The sequence below is a fragment of the Peromyscus californicus genome, unplaced genomic scaffold (genome assembly GCF_007827085.1).
Source record: "Peromyscus californicus insignis strain IS unplaced genomic scaffold, ASM782708v3 Scaffold_23__1_contigs__length_62951481, whole genome shotgun sequence".
NCBI lineage: Eukaryota > Metazoa > Chordata > Mammalia > Rodentia > Cricetidae > Peromyscus > Peromyscus californicus.
In genome coordinates this window covers 9,939,503-9,967,271 of record NW_026294534.1, presented here as the reverse complement: position 1 = coordinate 9,967,271, position 27,769 = coordinate 9,939,503, and the positions used below count along the sequence as shown (strand labels likewise).

At 51.5% G+C, this 27,769-nt stretch overlaps 1 protein-coding gene across 3 annotated transcripts; it reads right to left on the bottom strand.

The window, feature by feature from the left end:
• Positions 1–1,871: 1,871 nt before the first annotated feature.
• On the bottom strand, positions 1,872–23,864 carry Kbtbd11 (kelch repeat and BTB domain containing 11). Of its 3 annotated transcripts, none has more exons than XM_052751765.1 (2): positions 23,659–23,864; positions 1,872–8,426 (listed from the first exon to the last, which is right to left on the bottom strand). In XM_052751765.1, exon 2 carries the CDS (start codon positions 7,670–7,672, stop codon positions 5,771–5,773), a length of 1,902 nt encoding a protein of 633 aa, XP_052607725.1. In that variant the 5' UTR covers positions 7,673–8,426; positions 23,659–23,864; the 3' UTR covers positions 1,872–5,770. The 3 variants fall into 3 exon arrangements, with proteins under 3 accessions (XP_052607725.1, XP_052607724.1, XP_052607728.1); XM_052751764.1 differs by lacking the exon at positions 23,659–23,864 and adding an exon at positions 23,474–23,652; XM_052751768.1 differs by lacking the exon at positions 23,659–23,864 and adding an exon at positions 23,028–23,284.
• Positions 23,865–27,769: the final 3,905 nt, after the last annotated feature.

The window sequence follows — 27,769 nt, the reverse complement described above, 5'->3', positions numbered from 1 at the left end:
AACATCAGTCATATGCCAGCTTTTCCCCCTACAGAGGAGGGAATAGGGAGTCCCTCCCTCCATGCTAGGCTACCCTGGGGTCTGCCCCTCCAAAGAGCATGCTTTGTGGCCCTCCAAGGATTTGGGCTTCCCTTCCCAGGGGCTGAAGGGACTGGTATCAGCTCAGGACACACCAAGACCAAGTTCTCAGGACAAAAGAGATTTATTTGCCCCAGAAGGACAAAGGGCAGGAAATAAGAGACAAAGACAGGAGACAGAGGACAAGGGAGAAAGAAAAGGGGAGAAGGGAGAGGGGGGAGGGATATTTGTCCTGGGAGGGACAAAGGACTGCCTCTGAATAGAGAGGAGACAGACATAGCCCATAGGCACATGGCAGTTCATAAGGTAAAAGGGGAAACCCCATGTTACGATGAGGTGTTTAATTTCAATTGATTCGTTTAATTTTAGCTGGACATGTTAATTAGGGTGGTCAAAAGGGGACTTTTGTTTGCTGGACTTCAATACTTTGATAGCTGGACCTTGGTAGTCAGCCTCAGGAGGAGGAAGTGGCCAAATAAGGGAATACACCTTAGAGGCTAGCTTCAGGAATGTCATCTAAGGGTTTTTAGCAAGGCAGAGGGAATAGGGGGAGAAGAGCAAGGCCTGCCAGAGCCATGTTTGCCATGCTCAGGTTGGCTAGAGTCCCTTCAGTGGCCCCTGTCCAGGACTGGCTAAGCTCACCTGATTTAAATGCCTCCCAAGCCAATGCCAACTTCTCCCTACCCAAGTCATACAGGCAATACCCACGCATCTGGGTGTCCCAAGCTCTTAGGAGTCATCCATGCTTCCCCAGGTCCTGTGTTCAGTTGGGTCTGCTCTGCACATCTGGTTCTCCTCAGCTCATCTGGTTCTCCTCAGCTCATCTGGGTCCCCTCTGTTCAGTGGGGTCCCCTCTTCTCAGCTGCTGAGCCTGTTCTGGTTTATTTTGAGTTTTCTGGGTATGGCAGGAGGCCATGTGATGTGTAGGAGGCCCCCCAGTCCCAATACACTCTGGAATCCCAGTTAAATCAGGTGGTGCTCATAGGGAGAAAGGGAATGTCAAGATATCTCCAGTTCCCTGTGAACCCTCTCCAAGAGGTGTGGTTGAGTGATGTGACTTACCTTGTGTTTTCTGTTTTAAGATGTTTTGGCATGCTAGAGCTTGCTGCTGGTGAGAGACACCCCTTACCCCGAATCAGTCAGTTCCTAGGAACAGCAGCACAAGGTTTGGCTAACATGTCCCTCAGACAACACAGCCACACCCTTCTCTGACTTTCAGATGCAAAACTATGCTTCCCACGCTCTGAACTGCCCAGAGCCAGAGAATCAAAGAGGATCCCAAAGGCCAGACAGAGCCAAGGAGCTGGAGAGGAACCCCAAAGCCCAGAACCCAGAACAGTCACACCTGCCAACAATGAGCAGTCTGCTCAGCTCTGCCTGTCCCCTACAGGAGGCCTGGCTTGGCTCACTCTCACTCTGTCCTGGATTCCCAGCCACCCCACCCCACCCACCCACCCATGGCATGCAGTGACCACTTCTTGGTTCTGGCAGCTGTGTGAACCTCATGATTCCACACCCAGCCATCATGGCTCCATAACCCCATCCTCCACGGCAGGACCTGGCTGTGACCTGGCTAACTATGAGGACAAGTATAAAGATGGAGGTCATGAACGTCCTGAGGCTGACTGAGAGGGAGAGGAGACCTCAGCATCCTTCGAAGCTGGCTGCCTTGATACTAACCCTAGGTCTCTCAAGACTCATTTTTAGAATCCGGTTATGATGGGGACACACCACAGCTGCCATTCTGGGGCTCAAAGGGAGAAGCAAGCACAGCAAAATTTTGGGAAGCGCCGGCAGTTTCCACATGGTTTATTTCGTCTTGGCATAGGTAACAAACACAAAGAGTTTACAGTATTTATGCCTAGGATAAAACTCAAGCGTTAGCACAGCAACTACACACCCAGTAACAGCTGGCCTGGCTGTCCCTTAAACAGGTGCAGATCTTGACTAAATGGCAGCATGTGCGAACTAGTTAGTAGGTACTGGTCAGAGGTTTACCAAGCATGGTGGGGGGCCGGGGTGGTGGTGGCTGCAGTCTCACATTAGAATACACCTAGACTTTTTCTTCAACCCAAACCGGTCCACCAAGCCATGTGAAGCGGCTGCCGGGACCAGCTTCCTGCCAGGTTCTTCAGCGTCTCCCAATACGGCCCTCTTCATGGATGTGGACAGAGCATAAATGGCATGACAGCTCGGATAAAGGTAGATGCAGCTAGCTAGAGAGCTGGCACAGTTCCACTTTTAGCGTGGGTCATTACTTCCCAGTGACTAAGATCACAGAAGAAACGGGGACATTAGACATTTTTGAGAATCAAAATGAAAACTGTAAGTTAGAGAAGGCATCTGAACTGACATCACACCAGAGAGCGCTTTGGCCCCGTCGGCCACTAAGACACTCCGGATGGTCGCGCCCTGACTCACCTTGATTTCATCAGACCCTCGGAGGCATTCAACTTCAACCCTGGAGAAAGTCTGCTAACAGCTGGGGCAGGCACCACCGGGATCACTAGAGATCACTGTGCATTGTTTATTTTTGTTTTGTTTTGTTTTTCCGACATAGCAAAACCAATACAGGTAAAAAATTATAAACAGCCAGCAAGATTTCCACAATATTCATTTTCTTGGAGCAAAAGAAACTCCTGCCATCCTTTCCTTAGAAACCGAATCACCACATTCCAAGTCCACGAAGCTGCCAAGAGTCTGTGCTAGAGGTGGGGCTTGTCCCATGCCAAAGTACAAAACAGAAAGAAAACCAAGAAACATTAGCTTGTTGCCTAGGATCCCAAATGAACCCTGGCAATACAAATGTAATTACCCATCAACCAAGCAAAAGGTCAATCCTTTCTGTGTGTTAATCATTTTCCTCTTGAAGCAGCACTGTTCTCTAGAAGACTTGGGATGTCAGTGTGCAAGGGTTAATGTCCTGAGATTGTGAAATGGGTGTCACAAACGCCTTATTTGACTCTTTTAACCGATAGCCCTATCTGTGCTCACACCAACCACCCTTCTAGGTGGAGTTAGATGCAGAGTGTGACCAGCATGTAGAACACGAAAGGACCTACCCTGGTTCACACACCGGAGGCACATCTCAGAGATGCCTGCTCCCCTTACTACCAAACCAAATACATTATAGAGTTCCTCTGTTTGTTGGGGTGGGGGTGGGGGGCACAAAGGTCAGTGTTTACTGACAGGCTCTAGAATCACCTGGAGGATGGGCCTCTAAGCATGCCTGCTGGGAATTACCTTGATTGCATTAATTGAAATGGAAAGAACTGCTCACTATGGGCCACACTGTTTCCTGACTGGGTCCTGGGAATGTTTACACAGAGAAAGGGAGCTGGGCAGTAATATGCATCCAGTGCTGTCCCTTGACTGAAGATCAATATAACCTGCTCCCTCAAGGTCCTGCCCCGTGACTTCCACAGCATGAGGGACTGTAACCTGAACTCTGAGCCAGAATAAGCTCTCTCTCCCTTAAGTTGCTTATGTCAACATGAAATGACTCTAAGACAGATGGGCAGTAGGTCTTCCCAGTCCCAAGAACAAAATGCATGGTTGCTAAGACGTGCCAGGGCCTGTAGTACGTTTTCATATGGGGTCACTATTTAAAAACAGGATATAAAATATACGTTTTCTAAAAATGGGTTGGCCACACATCTATTCGTGATTAATGAACTAATTTTCCTTTCACGACTCACAAATTAATACATTTACCCTTTTGATTTCCTTGGGTTTTGTTTGTGTTCTGTGGGGCACAATAGCATGCCAGTCCTCACAGGAAGACTCCCCTGTCTGGTGTACATCTGCCCTCTCCGGGGACATGTCACTCAAGAGGCCAGATTTCAAAAGTGAACGTCAGAGGAATGACTTCTGAGGAAAAAGCTACATAACGGTATTTTGGAAGTGTGGTACTTGAGGAATGGAAAATAGGGACCGATTTCATTCAAAAGTGCTAGTAACAGAAACAAAACTCCAGAGGGAAAAAGGTTTCTCTCTCTAAACATCGCTTCACTTTGCTCATCTGCAGACCTTTCCCCAGGACACCTTTAAGACAGACCAACAAAACCAGGCCATAAGAAGTCTGTTTTTCTTTCCTAAGATGATTAACCAAGTTGCTAAGACATTTTCTTGGTTTATGAGTAATCACGAGCAAGCACAAAGTGACCGGAACACACAAACAGAATCTGTAAACTCCATTCCCCTGGGTCATACAGAATAACCACGCGGGTTGTTTCTAAACACACTTCACTATGACCTTTCAGAGCAGACTCTTAAAGTCTGACCTATTTCCCAGCTAACCACCGACTTCTATGGAGATAAGGTGTATGTGGAGCTTCCTCTATGTATGTTCTAGAAACTCTCAACGTGTAGGGACCCTGTTGTAATAAAACAAGAGGCTAGATGTGGAATCTGAACCAGTTATTTGGGAGCATGCATTTTGTCCCTAATGTCTTAATAAACAGGAAGCCTTGTCCGTATATACTCAAAATATCCGACATCCTAACACACGAGAGAAAAATGAAATGATTTGGTTTTGGTCCTTGCAACCTTCTCTGAGTACGAGTCTCCTTTCAACTCTATGAGGGTATTTTGGAAGTTAGATAAATGTCACTTACTTGCTAAACTACATGCAAAACACATGTATTTCTCCTTGTCCTACTCCTTAGCATATCACTCTCCTACACTTTCTTGGGAGATGGTTGTCAGTTCATCCCCCTCATCAACACCACAGAAGACATGTTCAAAACATAACCAAGCGGAGAGCTCAAACCGTGCAACCACCAACACATGACTTTAACTTGTTTTAGTGGGGAAAGCTTGCCCTAGTTCATTCTAAAACGGGGAAGTAGGGGAGCATGCAGAGCCGTCCTAGGGTCCTTTCAGTAAGAAGACTCCCTTGCCGGCCATGCTTTCCCGTTCAGCATGCTGCCGGATAGCATGTCATCACCAAAGACTTCAAATCTAAGCAAAGATAAACGACCACTCTCACTAATAACATCTTCTCCACAGTTGCCTCAAAGCACGCCTCCGCTCCAAAACACAGGCCTGGTTGTGTGTCTGTGGTTGGACACAGTATGTTTGGGACTAGAAACCATGCTGGTCAACAAAGATTGACCTTCAGTACTTGACGCATTACTCTTTTTCAAGTTAAGCCTCACACAGTGAACTTTGCAGGTCGTGTAGATCTTAGAAGTTATGGTTTTAAACCTCAGTGTGGGAATCGACCTTCCCCCGCTGCAGTTGCATTGATGCCTGGCCTACTCTAGGACCCTGGTCAGGCTTGAGAACCTTGCAGTCACCCGTAAGGAAGGGACTGGGCAGGTTCCTCATCACACCTTATGTCCACCCTCGCATCTGGCTTCATCCGTGGCCTCTACCCTTAGGCATCGGTTTATCTGCATCTTCCCGAACTTTATGCCATCAACCCCACTAACCAAGCGAAGCAACAGGAGAATCCAGCGCTGCAAAGCGGGGCTTAAAACAGCATTGCAAAAAAGTCTTCAGAACCAGCCAAGCTTCTACTCGCAAAGCGGTGGCATGATGCACTGTGGCCAGCAGCCTGCCCTATCGATAGCTCCCTCCTTTCCTGAGCCCTCTTTGCCCTCCCTCCCCACTGGGGGGGCCCTAGCCCACTTGCACAGACACCCCCCCCCCAGCTGCTGGACGGTGGAGTTGCCCAGCTGATCCTGTCCTAGGCAGCACCCTGCTCCCCGCGGTCCGGTTTCTCAGGCAGGTTGAGCACAAATGGAAACAGTACGCCCCGGACATCCAGAGGGGATCCTAGGGGTTCGGGCTCAAAGCTGCCACCAGGTCCCATTTCGCCGCCAGCCTCAGTGTCCTGAGAAGGCACGTAGCGCCAGGTCCCCGCGCGGCTCACACAGTAGATGGTACCGTCCAGGGCGACGCAGCGGAAGGGCTGCAGGCCCGATGGCGCACCCGGGGGCCGCAGGTGCACAGCACACTGGCTCCATTGCTTGGCCAGGCAATGGTAGCGGAAGACGCTGACCCCGCCACCTGGACCCACCGCAGCCTGAGCGTCACCGCGGCTCCCGCACAGGTCAAAGCGATAAAGGAAGCCGTCGAGGGCCACCATGTCAGCAGAGCGCTCTCGGCTGCTGCTGCATGGGCACTCCTGCCACTCATCGCGCCGGGGGTCGTACTTGAGCAGGCGGTAGAACAGCGAGCCCCCGGACACGTAGATCTCGCCGTTGCAGGTTGCAGCCTCGTGGGCCACTGCGAAGGCGCCCCGGGGCAGAGGGGCTACCGCGGTCCAGCGGTCCGCTCGCGGGTCATAACGCTCCACGCTGAGCAGGCACTCGCCGCCCACGGCATACAGGTGGCCGTCCAGGGCCAGCAGCTGCACTTGCGAGCGCGCCTGGCGCAGTGGCCGCACGGTACTCCAGCAGTCGGTGGCCGGGTTGTAGCAAAACACTTGGTCCGACGGGCGCGCGCGGCCATCGGGACCCGCGGGAGCCACACCGCCCGCCACGAAGAGGTAGTTGAAGAGCACGCAGAGGCCGCAACCGCGCGCTGGAGCGCCCTCGGGCAGCCGCGTCAGCTCGCGCCACTCCCCGGCCTCCGCCTGGTAGCAATAAACGGCCGCGTCCCCGCGCGACTCCGCGTCCCCGGACGGGCTCTGCGGACGGCTGCCCGCGCGCTCCCCGGTTGGTCCGAGCGCGGCGGCCAGCAGGCTGGCGCGGCCCGAACCCAGGCGGCGCCGCAGCAGCAGATCGCGCTCGGCACCGGACAGGCGGCCGAAGACGGCGGGCTCGCGCAGCACCTCCAGGTAGTGGTCGCTCATGAAGCGGTAGGCGGCGTCGCGCAGCTCGTTCAGCCGCTGCCGCTTGCCTGCGCTCAGCACCTCGTAGCAATTGTCCAGGCTCAGTTGCGGCGCCATGGCATCGGTGGCGCGCTGCGCAGCGCCGGGCAGCTGGAGGCGGCGCGCGCCGGCCACCACCTCGGCCACGTTGTCGGGCCGCACGCCCGCCATGCACCCGCTGTACGCGTCGGCCAGCAGCAGCCGCAGGGCCGTGAAGCTCACGCCTTGCACCCGCAGCACGTCCCGTGACGCGCGCGCGCGGAAGTAGTCGCTGCGCGCCGCCAGCACCGCCTTATGCGCCCGCAGCCGGCGACCCGCCACCTCGATGACCAGGTCGGGTTCTCCGTGCGCGGGCCCGACCCCGGGCGGCACCGGCACGGGCTCCCCGAGCTCGTCTAGAGACTCCGCAGGACGCGCGTCCTCGTGCCGGGAAGGGGGCTCCTCCGGCGACGCGGGCTCTTCCGGGCGCGAGCACTCTTCCGGGGACTCCGGGGACGCGGCGCTGCTGACTTCCCACTGCGTCTCCACCACGCGCAAGTCGCTGCGATGAGGAGGAGGAGGAGGAGAAGCCTCGGCGCCCTCCGCGGCAGAGGCGCGAGACTGCGGTGGGGAGTCGTCCCCGGAGCTGAAACACAGCGAGGTGCTGAGACTGCAGGGTGTCTGCGCCGGGGACGCAGCGCCCTCCTCCTCGGCTGGCAGCGGCAGGCTGTCCTCTCTCGGAGTCCCGGGCTCAGTCCCCGGGTAGAGGACGAAAGACGCCACAGAGTTCTCCATGAGTGAGTTGGGTTGTGTGCAGTCTCTACCAGCTCAGGCGTCACACATGCCTGGTGGAGGCTGAATGGTCGTTGCCCTGGGGTCTTTGGCAGCACACCCTTTCCTTGGCACTAGATCAGATTTCACATATGTCCACCCCCCCCTACCCCCCCTGTTCACGCCACTCCCACCTTGCCCTTCCCACTCTCCTCTCGTGCGAGGAGGACGCGCCCAACTCCCACTGAACTTTTGAACCGCGGGATCCTCCGCTCTGGCTATATCCGTTGGGGTGGAGGTGAACCAACCAGCTTGGTGCCAGAGTTTTGCTGCAGTTTGCACGTCCGACAGCCCTGAGCTGCGGCTCTCTTGTACGGCTCCTCTGGAGAACTGGGGTTAAATGAGTCTGGTCCACCAAGGCATGCCCTTCATTTGACTCTGTGTGAACCCACTGTGTCACCTTGCCTCACAACGCTGTGGCCCCAGGACCAGCAAATCCTCTCTTAAGGGGCTGTGACCACATTGAAATCCTTGGCTTCGGCTCCGTTTGAGCCTCCAGCTGTGCAGCCCAGAGTTCAGCTAAGGTGTGTCTCTCCGAGTCCTGGGTGGCAGCTCTCCACCCACGCAGTCCACTTAGGGACCACTCCACCTATGGGTGGGTGTCTGGAACGGCAGTTCCTGTGTATCCCAGGCCTTCTTCATTTGCCGTCTGGAGCCTGCCTCCGCTGCTTCCTTTGTGGGGTGTCAGGGGCCCACATCACTCTCCATATTCTTGCTCCTGTTCACAGAAGGAAAGCAGGAAGATTTGAGTTTCATCGTTGAGTGAAATGGTTTTACCCCAGACCCTCCATCAGTAGCAGTTAGTAGTCTGTCTGGTGGCCAAACGTCTGATTAGCACTGGAGTTTGGTGGAGAGGAAATACATAATTACTCAGCCCCCACCCCACCCCACCCCACCCCCGGCACAAGACTAAGAGCCCAGTTCAGGCAACAGGTGTCACCAAAAGAGGCTCTGACCACGGTAAAGTAAAACCAACACGTGGCTAGTTCCATTAAGTTGGACATCGCCAGCCGTCAACGTCAAGTTTAAACCCAGTAGAAGTACCTTCAGAAGCAAGACCGTGTGTCGAGGAAGCTCAGTGTGGCTACAAAACCTCGTTAACTTTATTAATGTGTTGGCAGTCTCCCTTGACTTTTCTGGACAACAATCTTACTCAATTACAACAAATATATATCAAATAAATGAAATCGTCCTCAGTCAAGGATCCGATCCTGGGGCTCCACCTGCCACCTGTGGTCATGATTGGAATCGGTCTCTTCTTCAGAGAGGCCATTGCCAAATAGCATGAAGCGGGTAAAGGAGAAAGCCAGGCAAAGCTGCAGAGGTGTGGGAGGGGGTCAGACCCTGCAGAATACTAGGCAGAGTTCTCCTGCACTGGCAGCCACTGGTGGAGGACTCCCTGTGTTGCTGGAGGGGACTTGAGGGGCAGGACAGTGTGGCCCAGTTGTCTTCTAGCCTTCGGAAGAATAGGAATGAGAAAAGTGGAGACAGCTCAAGAGCTGGCACTAATGTAGAGAACGCACTTGCCTCCCCAAGGCAAGAAGAAACATTCAGGTACTTTCCTTGCACATCCTGTGACCTGCTCCACACACACACTATTATGTAAGTGCTGTTAGAGCTTGAATGTGAACTGTCCCTCACAGGCTTATGATTGAGTGCATGGTTCCCAGCTGCCCTTGGGAGGGGTGCTGTTGGAGGGGGCTGTGGATGCCTGAAGTAACAAGCATACCCAACCTTTTGACATTGCAACAGGATGTTGTCATCGACAGCGTTCCTGCCCGGAGACCTGTGCAGTCAATTTAACCGCCCCAAAAACCAATCCCCTCATGTTTTAAGTTATAAATTTGATTTTGGGCCACATTCATTGCTACCCTAGATACATGTGTGTTTAGGAGCTGTGGCTGTGGCTTGAGGGTTCTAGACCATATCTCTTTCCCAACTACTTTCCTGCTTTCTGATCTGCTAAGACATAACAAACCCTGGGCAGGTTCTCACCATCATAGACGAAGCCCCAGCTGTCATACTTAGCCCACGGTAGTGGACGATAAACCTTTAAGTAGTAAGCCCCCAAATCCTTCACCTCTCAATTTTTTGGTCAGGTGTTTTGTCATAAGGATGAAGAGAATAACACAGAAGTATGTAGTGTGCAGCACTCCCGCCCACACTGGCTCTTTAAGCCTCTTTGCCACGGACAAGTTTATTATGGAACTTGGAGACATTCAGTTCCCTCCATGTGAGAACTGTTTCATTTGGCATGTTCACTCTGCCCATGGCACTGCAGGAAGATCCTCAGGAGAGGTGATGCTAGGGAAGTCTGGGGACCTGAAGCCTTGCTCACCAGGCACATGGGTCAGGAGACTCCAAGGAGGATGGGTACAGGGCATGACGTCCGCTGGTTGACCTATGACCACCCCCAACGAAGCCTCCATCCAGCTTTCCGTCAGTCGAGGCATCAGAAGGACTTGTTGGCCCACAGTAATGAGGATGTGAGGATGACTGTGAACACCAGAGGGACAGACGGGTACCCCAGCACCCCACGGGCTGTAGAGCTTTTCCTCCGGGCTTAGCCACTGAAGGAAAGTGAAGTCAGAAGCAGGACATGCTTCGAGTCTCATGTGGAAATGTCTGGAAACATTGCTGTATGAGACAGAAACAGAGCTGGCTTTCCTGGTCGGCCCATTCTTCACACTGCCTCCGTGAGGGACAGGTGACTGTCACTTTTAGAATATCTTCTGACTTGGGAAGTGGTCTCAGAACTACTTGGTTCCCTCGTTTCACAGCCTGAGAGAAGAACCAAGCAACAGAAGACTCTAAAAGGGCAGCTTGGGATTGGCCATTTAAAGGTCCTAAATCCTGAAAGAATGCGCAGTAAGTGAGCATCTTACTGTGCCCATAACTAACAGAGTCTCCATGCTGAAAGCTATGCTAAGGCAGTGGTGTGGTCTGGCCCACACCTGTCAGGGCTGTCTCTGTTCAGGAGACCTGGGACGGAGCTGCCTCTAGCTCCTAGTCATTCAGGAAAAGGAAACTCAGCTACCTCCAAAAGCATGCTTGCTGTGTTCTTAAGCCTATATCGCTCTTACTCCTGACATACATGATCCCCACATGACTTTTGGAAGCATATTTCCAGTTAATCGTGTCCCATTGAATTCCTCAATGTCCCATGCTACCCTCAGCACAGAGGGCAGGATGAGTTGGCTGAGTCCTGTCCTGTGGTCTGAGCATGGCATGTAGCACACCTCACTCTGCTCCCTCCTCCAGCAAGAGCTCTGCTGCCACCCTGTGATAGCCAGTAGCACACCTCCCACCCTGCAGTAAAACCTGTCAACCACACCTCTGTGAAGCTGGTGCTGAACAGGTTCTAAGCAATCTGACAATCATGCTGTCCCGCATTAAAGTCAGGGTCACACTTCAGAAATCTGGTTACCCGAACTGGGAGCTCAGGCTGGCTGCACAGCTCCCCAGCTCAAAAAAAAAAGAGAGATGGAGGTATCCAACTTCCCTTTTGGAGGTGGCGTTAAAGGAGACTGGGTCTTATCACCCATTACCTCAGCTTAACCTGAGAACAGACAGCACGGTCCGCCCATTTCCACACACAAGCCCTCACTAACAAGATGGGATGGCTTCCTGAACAGCCTATAGGTGGGAATGAATGCCTGAGCTTTCTGACTGGTGTGAACACACTTCCCTCCAGCGCACGTTTGTGTACAGCAGTCTTCAGCGAGGCAGTGTTAGTTGTACAATTAAAACAGCCACGTTCGTATTAGAGGATTAACTGTGAACCATACCAGCTTTAAGAAGTTACCGAAGTTTAAGCAAATAGACTACAGAAAGGCTCCAACAGCTGTGGTTCTGCTAAGACCATTCTCATGGAATTCCAAACCAAACGGAGGTTTGCAAATGGAAATTTCCCTGCTTTGTGGTCAGCTCTAGGGGAGGCTCCTGCAGAGCGCTGTCACTGTTCTGGTGCAGTCATTGAAGCCCTCACTGCCTGCTCCTGACCTTCGGACAAGACTCTCCTCAGGGAGGCTGTTTGTCCAGAATACTGCTGCGAAGGAGTGTGCCAGGGCAGAGGAGGGGAATGAGAGGCAAAATCTCCTTCCTGACTAGTCAGGAAATCATGCACCACGGCAAGCTTTTAAATACAATTTACATAGCATTTCCTCTGTAAGAATATGACCTTTTAGACCTTAAAAGTATCTAAACAATATTAAGTTTCTGTTTGCCATTTATATGAATAAAAAATGTAAGATTATATGTGGCTTCCCACTGTAGACACTGGGCTATATGGTTATCAGTTTATTCAAAATTAAATGCCATGCTTTGCTATAATGCCAGTTGTTAGAATCCTTCAGGTTGTTATAGCCAGCTCACTTTGTTTGTTGATGGACTTACAAACCTGAGGCAAACTTCAGTGATATGCAGTACTTATAAGACAAACCTCCCCTGTGTCTCTCCCACATCATGCCTGTGTCTCACACACACACAGGACCACAGGGTCTCTGGGAAAGGTGTCTTTGCTGTCTACATGATGCTTCATAGTCAAGAACCAATAAACTGCAACCGGGATCCTTGAGCCAGTAGATGAGACACAGGGCAATGTGCTTCCTCTTACCACCCATCCCCACCCATCAGAGCCTTCCCTGCTACAGCAGCTCATGAGATAGTGTGTGCCCACCATCTCAGGATGGTGGGCATACAGAGACGTGATGTGTATGTCAGAGAAGGCAGCTTTGTCTAGGAATCTCCATTCTCCTGTGAGCCAAAATCCTTTTTCCTTAAGCTCATATTCCATGGTATCTTTTATTCCTTAAGTTCATGTTCCATGGTATCTGCTCCAATCACTGCTGGAATTGAGGGAAAACTTGCCCTGGCTGGTGTGTGTGTGTGTGTGTGTGTGTGTGTGTGTGTGTGTAAATCTCAACACATAAGTAAAAAAAAGTCTAAGAAATGAAAGTCACAGGAGAGAGAACACTGGACTGGGTCAGGTCCCAAACCTTTATCTGGCTTGCAGGATTCTGAGGTCTGTGAGCTGCATCCCACCAGGACTCATCTGGACATGCTCCCACAGCTGTGGCCACAATCACAACCATGCACAAGAGTAGCAGAGCAGCTACCCTCGTCTTGATTTAAGACACACAAAAAAAGTGTTCTGTGCTCAGAAATATTAGGTGCACGGTCTCAAAAGACCAAACGAAGCCGAGCAGTGGCCCCACTACTGCCCTTGCATAGTCCACAGGTGGCCTTGGAGAGGAGAGCCGAGGCATTTGGCATTCCTAGTCCTAGTCCTTAAGTTAGCAAGCCCATGAGAGCTAACAGGACTTAGTCACTGGTCAAGGTGTTTAAAGGTTTACACTCAGTCACATACTCTAGCCCCCAGGGTTTTACCCTATGTGCACTGTCAGGCCACACTGCATAATAAAGAGGAGGCAGGATTCCTTCCCCTGGGATCCCTGACCATCACCAGATGAGAGCTATTTGGGGGGATCTGAAGTATCATGTAGAGAGATTAAATTTTCACTAATCCAGTTGGACACCAGGTCATGAAATCATAAATGTTAACCATCTGTTTCCTCCACCCAGCTGTGGATGTTTTTATATCCAACTATTCTGAAACACACACAGGGCTTAGCTTCACATCATACAGGATGCATCTTCACTTTGATGTGATGAGATGCCTGGAGTACCACACTTGAAAGTGGGTGGGATTAAAGACCCGCCCAAGGATGGGAGCATTCGAGCCAGGTGTATAGAGCAACCCCATCCACCCCATCTCTGGTACAAGGTAGACTAACTCACTGGGCTCAGACTTGGATGTATTGACAGAAAAGGGTTGAAATTAAATGTTTGTCCACTCAGAGCATCCGAGGGTCAGATGACTCATGCTGTGCCCCTGACTTCTGTGAGGCCATATGCCCAGACACAAACGGAATATTATGAAATCATGAGTGTCTGCCCCTCCTGGTGACAGAAGTGAAATTAGAGACTTGGGGAAGTAGAAAGCATGAACACCCACAATCACCAAGACCTGGAAAAAAAGGTATGCACACTGTAAGTCTATCTTACATTTATAGCTATAACATCCAATTCCTAGCACTGCCTGAATCAGCCTGATTATGGAACCTTCTGTGAGTCCGAAGTCCAAATCGAACATTTCACCAGCGACAGGTGCTAGTGTCAGAAATGGAAGACCAGCGAGACCAGTGAATCTGCAGCTTTCCCAACCATCCACCTAGGTTCTGACTGATCCTCCAGAACTGGAAAATACTTACAAGTAGTCATTAAGAGAGATACACGGAGCACCTACCATGTACTGGGTACACAGGGCTGGGTACCTGGATGAGGCAAGACATCAGTTAATCCTCACCCTCTGGAGCTGTATCAGGAGACAAACTAAGCTGGCACGTTTTCAAATGGAATCATACGCCAGCTAAGAGTGGACACAAGACCTAGTACTGTGGTGATATTGTGTTCCCCAAAATATTGTGCACCCTAATAAACTTATCTGGGGTCAGAGAGCAGAACAGCCACTAGATACAGAGGCCAGAAAACAGTGGCACACACACCTTTAATCCTAGCATTCCGAAGGCAGAGATCCACCTAGATCTCTGTGAGTTTAAAGTCACACTGGAAACAGCCAGGTATGGTGACACGAGCCTTTAATCCCACGAAGTGATGACAGGAAGCAGAAAGGTATATAAGGCGTGAGGACCAGGAACTAGAGCTGGTTAAGCTTTCAGACTTTCGAGAAGCAGTTCAGTTGAGATCCATTTGGATGAGGACACAGATGCTTCCAGTCTGAGGAAACGGGATCAGCTGAGGAACTGGCGAGGTGAGGAAGCTGTGGCTGCTTCTGCTTCTCTGATCTTCCAGCATTCACCCCAATACCTGGCTCCGGGTTTGATTTTATTAATAAGACCTTTTAAGATTCGTGCTACATAGTACGTCATAATAGGATCTAACTTCCAGGGCAAGTGATGCTCCCTGAGAATATGAAATGTCTACTGCAGCCAGCGGGAGACTCGAGGGGGTCAGGCCTGTGGGAGTGAGTCTGTGGAACTGACTTCTACAGGAGAGTGGCCAATGGACTGTAAGAAACCTCAGGAGCCAGTGGGGCAGCAAGATCTTGGGTGGCCACAGAGCTTTGTCACCTTGGTCACAAAGGGGACTATGAGTGGCTTTAAAGATTTAAACCAAGCAGAGATGTGCAGGTGGAACCCAACTATTGTGTCCTTTCAGACATGAACAAAAGATAACAGATTTTGATTCTTAACTTACAATACCGCTAACTTTACCTTAAAATCAATGAGCTAAAGTCTGCACGGGCCAATCCAAGTGAATCCCACAAACAAGATTCCAACTTTAGGAAGATTTAGCAGATGTTTCCCTATAATGCCATTGATAGGCTTTCTAAAATATAAACATGCTGCCTGTCTTTTATAAAGTGGAAAACACAGGAAGGGAGGTGAGTCGGGTCTTTGTGCAGCATGTGCTTGTGAAGTCCGGGGGCATTTCCTCCTGCTCTCTGCTGCTGGGCTTCTCAGGATGAGTGAACATCAAAGGCCCAGCAACAACGCGTTCCGTCTCAGGAACGAACGGGAGGGGCCTCCTTTTTGTTTCTTTGATATTTTGCGTTTGTTCAAAGTCTTTTCGTTCATAATTTGTTATTCTGAATGCTCCAGTGGCAGGCTTTTCAGTGAAGTGAGCCGGCCTACACTAAACACAGGGTGCAAAATCCCAGACAAAATAAGATTGACACCAGGCAGCGGGGCATGCATGACAGGTAAGTGACTTGGGCGGTTACTCACGTTCTATGCAAATGACACAGAGGAAATCAAAATGAACACTCACAGGGGCTAAGTTCTAAAGTTCGAGGCTCTTGGGTTTATTAAGCTAAAGCTTGGACAAGATCACACAGTGTCAGCAGGGTCAGGGCTGCCCACGCACCAGCAGGTCCCACCTGCATCTTCTAGTCAGCACAGGAGATGACAAGGCCCGGACAAACTTAAACCCGGCAGGAGCCCCCAGCCAGCCTCCAGCTTCCACGCTCTCCTCACCCACTGTGCCTACCTACATCATGAAAAACTGTCTACTCCGTTCTCAAACAGAGGATATTACTGAACTGGAACTTCCTGCTCAGCCTCAACGGCAAGTGTTAACTGCTTCGGGTCCAGAGAGAAAACGGGATTCTTTTCATCACAGTGGTAGTGTCCAAACTTCCTGTTTGGATGTTAGGAAGAGGAGGCTGGGAACCAATGATGCTGAGAACAGGAAGACTGGGGTGGGGCCCCCTAGGCTGGTCACGTGACCGTCTCCACTAACTAGGTTAACTGGATGGGCAGCAGGGCAGAGATGATCAGGGTTATTTTCACTGACAGTTTAACCACTACTGTGGAAGTGGGCATCAGAACCTGTGGTCTGATGGGTAAGAGCAAGAAGACCACTTCCTGTCCCGAGGTTCCGAGAGGTGGAGACACCTGTGGATGCAAAATCTGCCTACAATTAGGCCCTGAGATGAGCTTGGAACCATGAATTCCAGACATGTTCACCACCATCACCGACTTCTCAATGGTTGCCAACACACACATCTTTATTTCATTTTTCCCAACACGCAGGTTTGAAGGTAGCCTCTGTAGAACATTCAGGATGAAAGGACCTCAAAGTCGGCACAAGACACCCCAAGACCAAGTTCTCAGCACAAAGGAGATTTGTTTGCCCCAGAGGGACAGAGGGCAGGGAAGAAGAGACAAAGACAGAAGATAGAGGACGAGAGAAAAGGAAAAAGGAGTAAGAGAAGGGCGGGGGGGGGGGGGGAGACATCTGCCCTGGAGAGACAAGGACCGCTACTATAGAGGAGACAGACGTGGCCCATAGGAAACGTCTATAGGCCGTTTATGAAGGAAAAGGGGGAAACCCCGTGTTAGGATGAGTTGGTTAATTTTGATTGGGCATGTTAATGAGGGTGGTCAAAAGGGGGCTTTTGATTGCTGGACTTCAGTACTTGGTTAGCTGGACCTTGGTAGTCAGCCTCAGGAGGAGGAAGTGGCCAAATAAGGGAATAGACCGTGGGGGCCAGCTTTAGGAACGGAATCTAAAGGCTTATGAAGGTAGAGGGAACGGCAGAGAAGGGGAAGGCAAAAGCTGTCCGTGCCACGTGCTGCCGTGCTCGGGCCTGCTAGAGTCTGTCACGGGGACTCCCGCTTGGGTCAGTACTTGGCAGGACATCCTGGCCACCCCGAACAGGCGGCAGCATCTTGTGTGACTGGCGTGGCCTCTCCCCACACTCTAGTGCTGAAATCCTCTGGGAGCAGGAAACGTTCCAAGTGTCCTGACGAGGGTAAAGTGCAAGGGAAGGAGTGGCAGGAATCCAGCCTCAGCGTGGGTCCCAAGGGGACTGTGAAATTAGGATTATCTCCCTTTGGGGCCAAAGGTCACATGGATGGTCCAATACCCTTCCAGCTTCTGTGGGTAGCCTTCCTATAGACATCAGTACCTTCCCTCTAAGGGGGTCTCGGGAGAGTGGAGCAGCCACTTAGGCCGGCCTTTGCAACAGGAGTCTTAGAAAGGCACTTTTCATTTTATACAGGAGCTTTCCTCAGTCCGGAGAGCATATTCTAGACGCTCCTAAGAATTCTTTATCAGTTATGTATTCCTTCTGTATCAGTTAGCAGCAGAGAAGGCAGACAGAGACCACGTTGAAAGGAGCAGGCTAAGTCTTAAGAGGCCAGAGTTCCAGGTGTCCCTCTCCTTGGAGAGGGGAGGACACAGAAATTAACCAAGGCAAGCAGTGGTCTCAGGCAGGTTCCTGCTAGCTCTGGGCACCCACAGCCTCCAAGCCAAACAGACCCCGCCATGCCGGCTACATGCTCCATCAACCTTCCAAACACCTGGCTCCAAGAACAAGAGAGATTGGCAACTTAACACTGCCTGTCTGATAAACTGATCTCTGCTTTATTATTGTTGTTGCGATTTGTGCTGGCTAGTTGTATGTCAGCTTGACACATGCTACAGTGATCTGGGAGGAGGGAGTCTCAACTGAGACTATGCCTCCATAGATGAGAATGTACAGCAAGCCTCTACAGCATTTTCTTAATTCATAATTGGTGGGGGGGGGGCCCAGCCCATTGTGGGTAGTCCCAGCCCTGGGCTGGTGGTCCTAGATTCTATAAGAAAGCAGACTGAGCAAGCCATGGGAAGTCAGTCAGTAAGCAGCACCCCTCCATGGCCTCTGTCTCAGCTCCTGGGCTTGAGTTCCTGTCCTGACTTCCTTCAGTAATGAACGGTGATGTGGAAGTGTGAGCCAAATAAACCCTTTCCTCCCCAAGTTGCTTTGGGTCATGGTGCTTCGACACAGCAACAGTGACTCCAATCAAGACTCTAACATCCTAATTACTATCGTTGCATGTGCTCCGGCAGCACAGAGCGCCTTTGTCAGACCATCAAGGTTCTGATTTAGCTTGTTTCAATGGACACAAGCACAGCCACCCTCAATCCCTCAGGCTCCTTTCACACAGTAGATCTCTCTGCCACCTCACTGCGTGCAGTTTAACCTTAGACGTGAAGCCCGCCTCTCACAGGCAGCATCAGTTGACTCTTCTCTGGGAAATCGCTGCAATGTGCTTTTTGGGGAATTGAACCCATGTTACCCCTGAGGTAAGTACTGGCAGGTAAGGCTCACTCCTGCCTTTCCTCCAGTCTTTTGTTTGTTTTGTGGACCTGGTTGCTTTATCCTTCTCTGTTAGACTCCCATATTAGCAAGTCTCCTGCAGGTGTCTGCTCTGTGTTTCCTGGGATGATACCTCACAGAGCACTGCCCCCCCCCCCCTCCACGACGGAAAACAGTCAAGGAAGAGAACCATGGGGCTCTGTGGTTCCTTTTGGGCAGAGCGCAGCACCTTTGGGAACTGTCAGCATTTTATTCACAGCAGCCTTGTGGAAGTCTGAGTAAAGGAAACACTTTGTACGCATCGGGTGTGCAGATGCAGCCTCTGTCCAGCAGCCTGGGTCCCCAGAGAGCCCTGGAAACTAGGGATGTTTCAAGACAACTGGAAATTGGATGGGGTGAGATGTGGCCAGCTCCAGCTAAAGGGAACAGATGCAGTACAGGATGAAACAGCATCCTAGGCTCTGGAGGCACTGTGGGGCAGGACACAGGCAGAGAAAGTCACTTAGCTGCAAAGAGCAGACATTGCCAAGGAGAAGGAAGAGATTTGGAGAGCCAGAACCAAGGTACCGCTAGCTTGTACCTGGCTGTCTTGGGATAGCTGTGGGCCACAGGCCTATCAGCCTCTCAGATCCCCCTTCTCACCAAGAGATGAGAAAATGGTTAGTTTTTATCATCCACGTAGGTGTACCACGCTATCCAGATGTTTGGTCAAACACCAGTCTATATGTCACCTGGAACACCTTTTAGACAAAGTCAGCAGACTGAGTGAAGCCAGATGTCCTCCATTCTCTGAGGAGGCCTTACCTGGTCAGTCCAGAGCTTAGAGAAAGAGATGGAGGTGTCTGAGGAAAAGAGAATTCACCCTCCAGGCTCACGCTGCACCATCAGCTCTTCCTGCTGTACTAACCCATTTTCTGTGATTGTAACTGAACACCTGAGACTGGGAAATTTGTAAAAAAAAACATAGAAAGTTATTTGTCTCTGAGGATCGGGAAGTCCACGGACACAGCTCTGGCCGTCTACATGGCTTCTGGCACAGGCCTGGCCAAAAGCAGAGGGTAAGTGATGCCTCCAGAAAAGGCAAAATGTGAGGGCCGGACTCACGATGAACCAAGCGCTACAAGAGCTTGCACACGGCAGTGTCAACCTCCGAATGACCAAGCACATGTCATCAGGAACCAAGCCTCCAACACAAGCCTTTCAGGGGACACTTCATACCCAAACCATAACTGGGACCAAGCTTCACTGTGAGCCAGTCATGTGAGAAGAAACCACATTGAGAGCTCAAGACCCGGGCCTCTGCCTGCTGGGTTGTGGCTAATCTTCACTGTCAATTTGACTGGATTTGGAATCATCTAGAAGACACCTCTAAAGAGAAGACCCGCCCTGAAAGTGGGCTGAATAAAGAGGAAAAATGAAGCGTACCCATCCTCTCTGCTCCCTGACTGCCTCTTCATGTTCTCACTGCTGCCGGGCCTTCCCTGCCGTGTGGTTCCTGCATCGGATCATGAGCCAGAACAGGTCCCTTTCCCCTTAATTTCTTGTTATTTTGTCACAGCACCCGTCTCCCACACACACGCCTGCACACTCACATCCCATGGCTGTTTGTGGAACACTAACAAGATCAACAGTGACCCTGTGCTGCCCATTGTGGTACCTGTGGGTGTAGGGCGAGCATCTTCCCTCTTTGGTACATAGGCCTTCCAATGGATAGGAAAGGCCCAAGGCAGCTCCTTCACCCAGTAACATGACTTAAAAACCCTGACCCCACAAGAATGTAAGATATTGAGACTTTTTGACCCTCATCTCATGGGGCGAGAGGGGGGCGATGTTAAATGCAGCAGTTGGAGGTCTGACTGTGACAAGTGATGCTTTCCAAAGACACCTCTTAGATGTGACTTCTTCAGTGCTCTCCCTGGGGTAGGAGATGACACAGTTCCCTGAGTGGTGGAGTTCCGTCTCTTTCTTCAATCAGCAGGTTGTGACTGTGATGAAAACAACACTATGTGACTCAAGGCTCCTCAGGAAAAGTGGTCCAGCTTCTACGGGACTCTTTCTTAGGACATGCTCCTTACAGCCCATGATCCACCGGGGAGCAAGTTGACACACAGATAACTCAGAGGTCCAGCTGCCTCTGCCTAGCCATGCCAGAAGAGAACAGCAGCTTTCCGTGACTCAAGCCCTGCCTGCAGGCTACCACATCTGGCACTGATTGGCAGACATACCACCTCGGAGACTGCAGGATGGCAGGCAAAAAATGAATGGATGCTATTGTCTAAGCCATCGAGTTTTCTCAGAGAACCTAAACAGGAGTCTTGATGCTTGAACTGAGGACTACGTTCTATGGCGGTGGGAAGCAAGTGAAGGACCGGTCTCAGAAGATGGGTGTTCCAAATGGCGGTGCCGACCATTGCATCCAAAAGCAGATGTCCACATCCTGCGTAGACAGACCACCACACCGGCAAAAGCAGAAGATGGATGTGGCTCAGAGATCCCAGACACAGCGAAGGCAGACACCAAAGCTGTATGGCTCTAAGAGTTCTTAACCAAAACAATGACCCCAAACATCCCTACAAGGCCTTTTATGTACGCAACATCTTACCCACACCCGCCAACTTCAGGATTTCCCTTTGACTCAGGATCTCCATTCTGTAAAACTGAGCCGCATGGGACGCCATCGGGACCTCCAGGGTTGAGCCTCATCGATGTATGTGAACTGAAGTTACAGACAGACCCTTGACAGGCTCCCCAAGGGCTCCTCTCTGGCCTTCCCTAGTGATCTGTCTTACACTATAGGGCCTTTGCACATGAAGTCCCTGCTGAGGCACCATACCAATCCCCTTGCCACACCAGGAGCCTTCATTATGGATGTTTACGGGATGTATACACTCCCTTCAGAGCTTTTACACAAGTATTGACAGGGCATGCTTCATACCTTTCACTGTTTCGAGTCTAAGATGCACAGGCAGGGAGATGAGGTCATGTTACGCAGAATGATGTACCTGGCACCTAGGATTATACCATACAGCAGACATCTGTGAACACTACTGAAGGAAAGAGTGTTCAGCCATTTGAACGGTACTCACAGGACTTGAAGCAGCTTCAGTTTCCAAGGCAATATTTAATTATGATACGACGCCTAGCGGGAGCCAGAATGTTCCCCAAACATAAACTCCTAGGAGTTTGCATTTTATTCCAAAAAGTTGTTGGCTGTAAATACTCTACAAACAGTGCTGGTACTGACACTCTCAGTGTACAACTGAAAGAGTTTCAAGAGAAAAGCTAAAACTCAAGGCCATCGGTGAGCTAATAACCCATGGCTTCCAGAACAAAGCAGACATCCCTGGATTAAGGGGACTCACAGGAGGCTGGGCGGGTTTCCACTGGAGGCAGCCTGCCCTGCTCCATGCAGTCCCCATACCCAGCTGACAGTCTGTTCTGACCACAGCCGAGATGCAGGGCGGTCCAGAGAATCATTGCCACTGCCTAAGTGGATCCAGATCTGCACCAAGCTGTTATTACACAGTAATCTATGCCGTTGGTGTTTAGGAAACAGCTGAAATATGAGCTTCGGTGGAGCGCTTGCAAAGGGGGAGCTGCTTGGCTCAGAAAGCATACTGCAAGGAGAGAGACGCTGTCCCGTCTCTTTGTTCATGCTGTGATCCGTACTGGAACATACCCCATCAGAGACCACCGACAGCCAGGAACAAAGTGGTGATGTGATCTCAAACCACAGATCTTAGACCCTTCCATCCTCTCAGGGCATAGTGGCCCCCAAGATGGCATTGCGGGGGAGGGCTTGTAAAGAAAGAGACACATTTAATGCTTTCTCCCTCCTCCTAAACCAGAGATGACCGTACGTGCTGTAAGCAAAATATTTTCAGCATTTCCCCTCTGTATTTTTCTAATGACATGATGAGCCATCTCTTGTTGTAGCTGACTTTGAAAAGCTGTCATGGAACCTTAGCTGAGTTATACCAGAAGGGAGCGTTGGAGCACCCTAGTGAATCAGCGCGGAGAGGGGGGGGAAGGGGGGGACGGGACACTGGTTTCTCCCAGCAACTCTGGTACCCGGGAAAGCTCCTTTCTGCCTGGCAAGACTTGAGGGGGGAGGGTTCTAATAATAGGAACCGCTCAGGATGAAAGGCTTAAGAGCGCCATTGACAGCCACGGGGGTTACTAATTAGAGACTGAGTAACTGTGATTCAGTGGGAAGAGGTGGGGTGCTGGGAACCCACGGGGAAACCAAGGAACTTCAAGATAAGCTCCCGAGTGGGCTGAGTGGAAGTAAAAGTGCTCACCACGATGACGTGCTTTTCCTGTCTCCGGAATAGACACTAGCGGTGGCGGGGGAGGGGGGGCGGGGGGGGGAGTAGTTCTTTAGGAAAGCTAAATAGTGTTGGAGAGAAAACCTTCCTGTCTAACGCTACAGGTGCAGCGGGCCAACGGAGAGGAACTCCGCAGGATCTGCCCCACCGCCCCGGAGGGGCTGTCCCAGCGGCGCAGCGGGGCTGGCAGGGTTCCGGGAAGGCTCGCTGGCTCCATTGCCAGCCTCTTTCGCCTGGTTGAAGGCGAGCGGCCACACAGTCCTAATTTAAATGCAGCGCGCTTTCCTCCTTCCATCCCCTCCCCACCGAGCTGTCAGGCACGTACCCGCGCAGGCCACCGGGCATCCCCGACCCGCCGTCTGGCTCCACGAAGCCGAGGCTCACCGGAACGAAAAGTATGGTTGTGCCGTGGCCCACACACCCCCCCGCAGACTAAGCGTGGCGAATGGGGACAGACAGCATAAGGCCCCCGGTCCAGGAACACCAAACCATGTCCACATTTCGAGCTAGTGCCGCGTCCCCGGGCCCCCCAGGAAAGAACCCGGCGCCGCAGGCGGCAGAAAGGAGCGGCCAGACCCAGGCCTGGGAGGGACCCGCGCGGGCGACTCACTGTCGCCAGCTGCCCTCCCACGCCCCGCCCGGTGCTTACCTTGGAGGAACCCGGCCCCCCGCCAGTCCCCACCTCCCGCCAAGAGCAGCGCCCCTGCCTTCCATCCCCGGGGTCCCTCCATCCTCCTCCCAGCGTCCCGCAGGCCGCGCCCGGTCCCCTACCTCAACGCTGGCGGCTCTCTCTCTCCCTCCACCCCTGCGCCCACCCGAGCCCAGGACACGCAGCCTGGCCCGGGGGGGGGGGGGTGTCTCAGGCGCGCATGCGCGTGCGAACATTCGCGCGCACCTGTGCGAGCGCCGGCAGGGTGGATGCGGAGGGGGGGAGCGCAGGCGAACCCTCCACGCACCTGTGAGAGCGAGCGCCGCGATCCTGCGCGCCTTCCCACCGCCGGGAGCGCGCCGGGCTCCTCCGCTCCGGCGCCAACCTCCCGGGTTGGCAGCGGCCGCTCTCTCGTGCGTGCGCCCCGCGCTTGGAGGGAGCGCGAGCTGGGAGGCCGCCCACGGGCCCCGGCGCGCGTGCACCCCGCGGCCCCGCGCGCCGCCTCCGGGACGGGGATCCACCCGCGGGGGGCTGCGGCTGAGTTTGCCCTCCGAGGGCCTGGTGCGTGCTGTGCCCCGCGCCCGCCTGCCCGCCGCTTCCGCGCCTCCGCACCTTAACCCTTTGCACCCCGGGTGGAGCAGAGGCCTGGAGCTCGCCCCCGGCAGCCGCCGGCCTTGACAACTGCTCCACCGCGCACAGGGCGCCTCCAGTAAGGAAACCCAGCCACATCCGGCGGGCATGACCTGTTGAGCCCTCCTCACACCCGAAAGGCACCCGGAATAGGTGTCAGCGGCGCGCACGGTCCCACCCAGGGCGCTCTTGGCTGTTGGACCTCCAGCACCGCATCCTGGCCCCGCTGAGCATCTGTAAGAGACGATGCCACGCGTAGTAATTAAAAACTCATCGCCTACATCCTGATGGTGTTTGGAATCTTTAAAAAGTCCGGGATAGTGAAGCGTGACAACCAGTGGACGTTTCCTGATGTCTAGACAAGGCCTTCCCCTCCTTACGTGGACAGCCTGGGGTGACACCAGGGTTGTGTGAGCGAGACAAGTAGTCAGATCAGGGTTGGGCCCCTGGGTAAATGTTACTTTTTAAAAGCTTTATGCAAATTACCCATGACTAGATTTCAGAGCACAGAGGACTTGGACATTTGCTTCCTTTTTCTCGGCTTTGATATGCTTGGCCAATTTACACCATCAGTCCTTCTGAGTTCAACACCAAAGCTGCAAAAACCCTTCTTGTTCTATAGCCAGACATCAATCTGGGCAGAAAGCTGCAAACTGCTGGAATTAAACCTTCCATTTTCTGTTGGTTGTAATATAAATAGGCAACCTTGAGGCTGAGACCATTTTCATTATTAATTTCAGTTTTTCCTTAAACATGTGAGAGACTCTTGAGGTCTCTTTAGCACGTTTCTATTTACACGTGGTGGGAGAAAAGGCAGAAGGCTGACCAGGAAACAGCCTCTTGGCTTCCTCTACACCACCAGCCCCCAGCATCCCTGCTCTGGATGCTGAGAGGATTGCTATTGTCTTTCTCCCTCTTTTCATGCTCCCACATAGGATCATGTGGGACTTGCATCCCTTCCCTCCCACTCCCCTCCCCACCCCCCAAGATTTTTACAAAGAACTTCCAACTAATTACCACACCTCTGCAAATTTCACTGAGTTCACTGAAACTAGAGTCTATAAACATCTTAAGTGGGGAAACACGTGGGGGTAAGCCCGATGACCCTTCTGCCCTGGACCCTGGGAAGGTAGTTTGAGTTACTTCAGCCAGTTCTTCAACTCTTTCAGAAAATGTTCATGGATGTTACCCCCACATTGGAAGTTCTTTGTGCCTCTGAGGTCCTGAAACTGACCTGGATTGTGGTCCTGCTAGGGGTAATAGTAATAGCATATGCCATTAAATTCTCCTGCCTCAGAAAGAGCCTAACAGCAGTGTGGACTTGAGAAGCATGAAGACACACCATCATGGGTGTGGTGGTTTGAAAGAAAACTCCCCCAAAGGGAGTGGCTTTGTTGCAGGGGGAGGGCTTTGAGGTCTCTTTTGCTCAAGCTTTGCTCAGTGTGACCCTCAGACCACTTCCTGTTGCCTGCAAAATGTAGGACTCTCAGCTACTTCTCCAGCACCACGTCTGGCTGCACAGCACCATGTCCCTCCATGATGATAATGGACTGAACCTCTGAACTATAAGCCAACTCCAATGAAATGCTTTCCTTTATAAGAGTTGCTGTGGTCATGGTGTCTCTTCACAGCAATAGAAACCCTCACTTAGACAGTGGGTATCTGCCAAAGTCAGGTGTGATGCTGACTGAACCTTTTACACCTTGGGTGCCCAGTACAACTGGGTTGGTCCAGGCCACCAGCAGCACTAAATCTCCACAGACAAAACCTCTTAATACAGTCACCCTTCCCAAACCTGACAGGGACGAGATTCTCACCTTCCCTTACAGTACCCATCTCAGATTGAAGGAGATGGTACCTGCTGAGTACTGGGTAGTGGAGCCGTCTTTCTCCAAGGAGGGTGTTCACCTGATTCTACCATTGCCCTGGCAACTCTTGGCTCTGCCTGTGCCTTTATGGTCTACCTTTCCTGCACACAGCCTTGGGGGGAAGTAGAAGAGGCAGGTGGCCTGTAGATCTTAGCCACAGAGTTCTTTCCTAATCCCAGGTGCTTTGGTTGGCTCCTCTTGAAGACTGGGTGTTGTTTTCTCACACAGGCCACACCAGACAGTCCCCAGACTTTTTTTTTTTTTTAAGCCTGTAAGACTGCATGCACTGTACTGCCCCCTGCTCCCCCAATCAATTAAATTCCAATGACTGTCAGGAATGGCGCCAGTTGCTCTAAGTACTTCCAGCTTCTTGGCATGAAAATAAATAATTAGATGTTTGTTGGTTCATTTAAAATCCAATGCATGCTGTGTAAGAGAGAAGTGGTCCCTCAGGACTCTCTTAAGGCAGCCTTGTCTGGCCAAGCCACGCCCTGCAGGGATGAATCTGCATATGGACTCTTCCAGAAGCTTCTTAAATACTGTGGCTGTGTTGCATGAGGCCTCCTTTCTCTTCATACACTGCAGACCAGTGCCTACGACCCTGGTACTCAGAGGTCACATGATGTGTGTTATCCGTGAAGTGCCCAGGGCAATGGTGACTATGGAAATTGATGCCACCTGTGAGACGACCCTGTGCCAGTCTTGTCCTTGAAGGCATTTTAAAAGTACAGATGACCTCCAGCCTGAGTTGATACCTCATGCCTCAGAGCTGAATACGACAAGAATGTCTTCCTTTGCTCTATGTCCTCCTGGGTGGAAAGCCCTGAGTGATGAGGGATGCCGGTTTAGACCGTACATACATCTGCTGCTCCTGTCTGTTGCTCTCTGTGGGCTGGAGGTTTGGGTAGATTGCTTCAGCAGACCTCAGTTCCTGAGAGGAGATAAATCCTTGTCGAGTGAGCATTACAATCATCCCCTTAATAAGCCAGTAAATTCACAAGTGTGAATCCTAATAGATACTTTTTTTGAGAATAGCTTTAAAAGGAAGTAAAATTTTAATAGTTGAGATGTTCTTAAAAATATGTTAATACACTGAAAGCAAACTGTCTGCAGTTGAATGAGATTTCACTTTTGTAAGTATATAAATCAAACTTGTATTGATGATGAATCATAAAGAATTTTATTTTAAATCAATCATTTGGTGTACAGTTTTACCGTTTATTAAAGAGGAAATTTGCACACTAATGAGATGGATGTGCTTGTTAATTTTTGAGGAAAAAAATTAAACCTCTGCTGATTATTTGATCTTGTAGGACACAAAGCATCTTTGTTTTTTTTTTTCAGAGTTGGTCAATATTTTTTTAAAGATTTTTATTGGTTTAAATATTAAGGCCACTCCACGTAGTTAAAAGGAAGGTTTATTTTTGTGGGGTAACTTACAAGTGAAGGGATAGGTAGGTCCCAGGGTCTGGGAAAAGTGAAGCGCAGTCCAGTGGTGTTCTCTGGAGAACTCTGCTTGGTCTAGCTTCAGCGTCCAGGCTCTAGGAACCAAGACAGCCGGCCCATCCAGATCTTGGGTCTTCAGGGTCCTCTCTTGGCCCCGCCTTGTAGGTGTGACAGTTACCGAAGCCTCAATGGGGGTGGCACTTCCAGGTCAAAGCTGGAATGGCTACCCACTACAGATTTTTTTCTTTTCAATTACATGTTTGTGTGTTGCATGTTGCCTGGGGTGTGTGCATGTGAGTTCAGGTGCCCATGGAGGCCTAAGGTGTCAGATCCTCTGGAGCTGGAGGTGCAGGTAGACGTGAGCTAGAGAACCACCGCACGGCATGTATGTTAGGAGCTAAACTGAGATGGCCAGAGGTACAGTCTACACTCTTAACTGCTCAGCTGTCTTTTCAGCCCTGAGATGGTATTTTT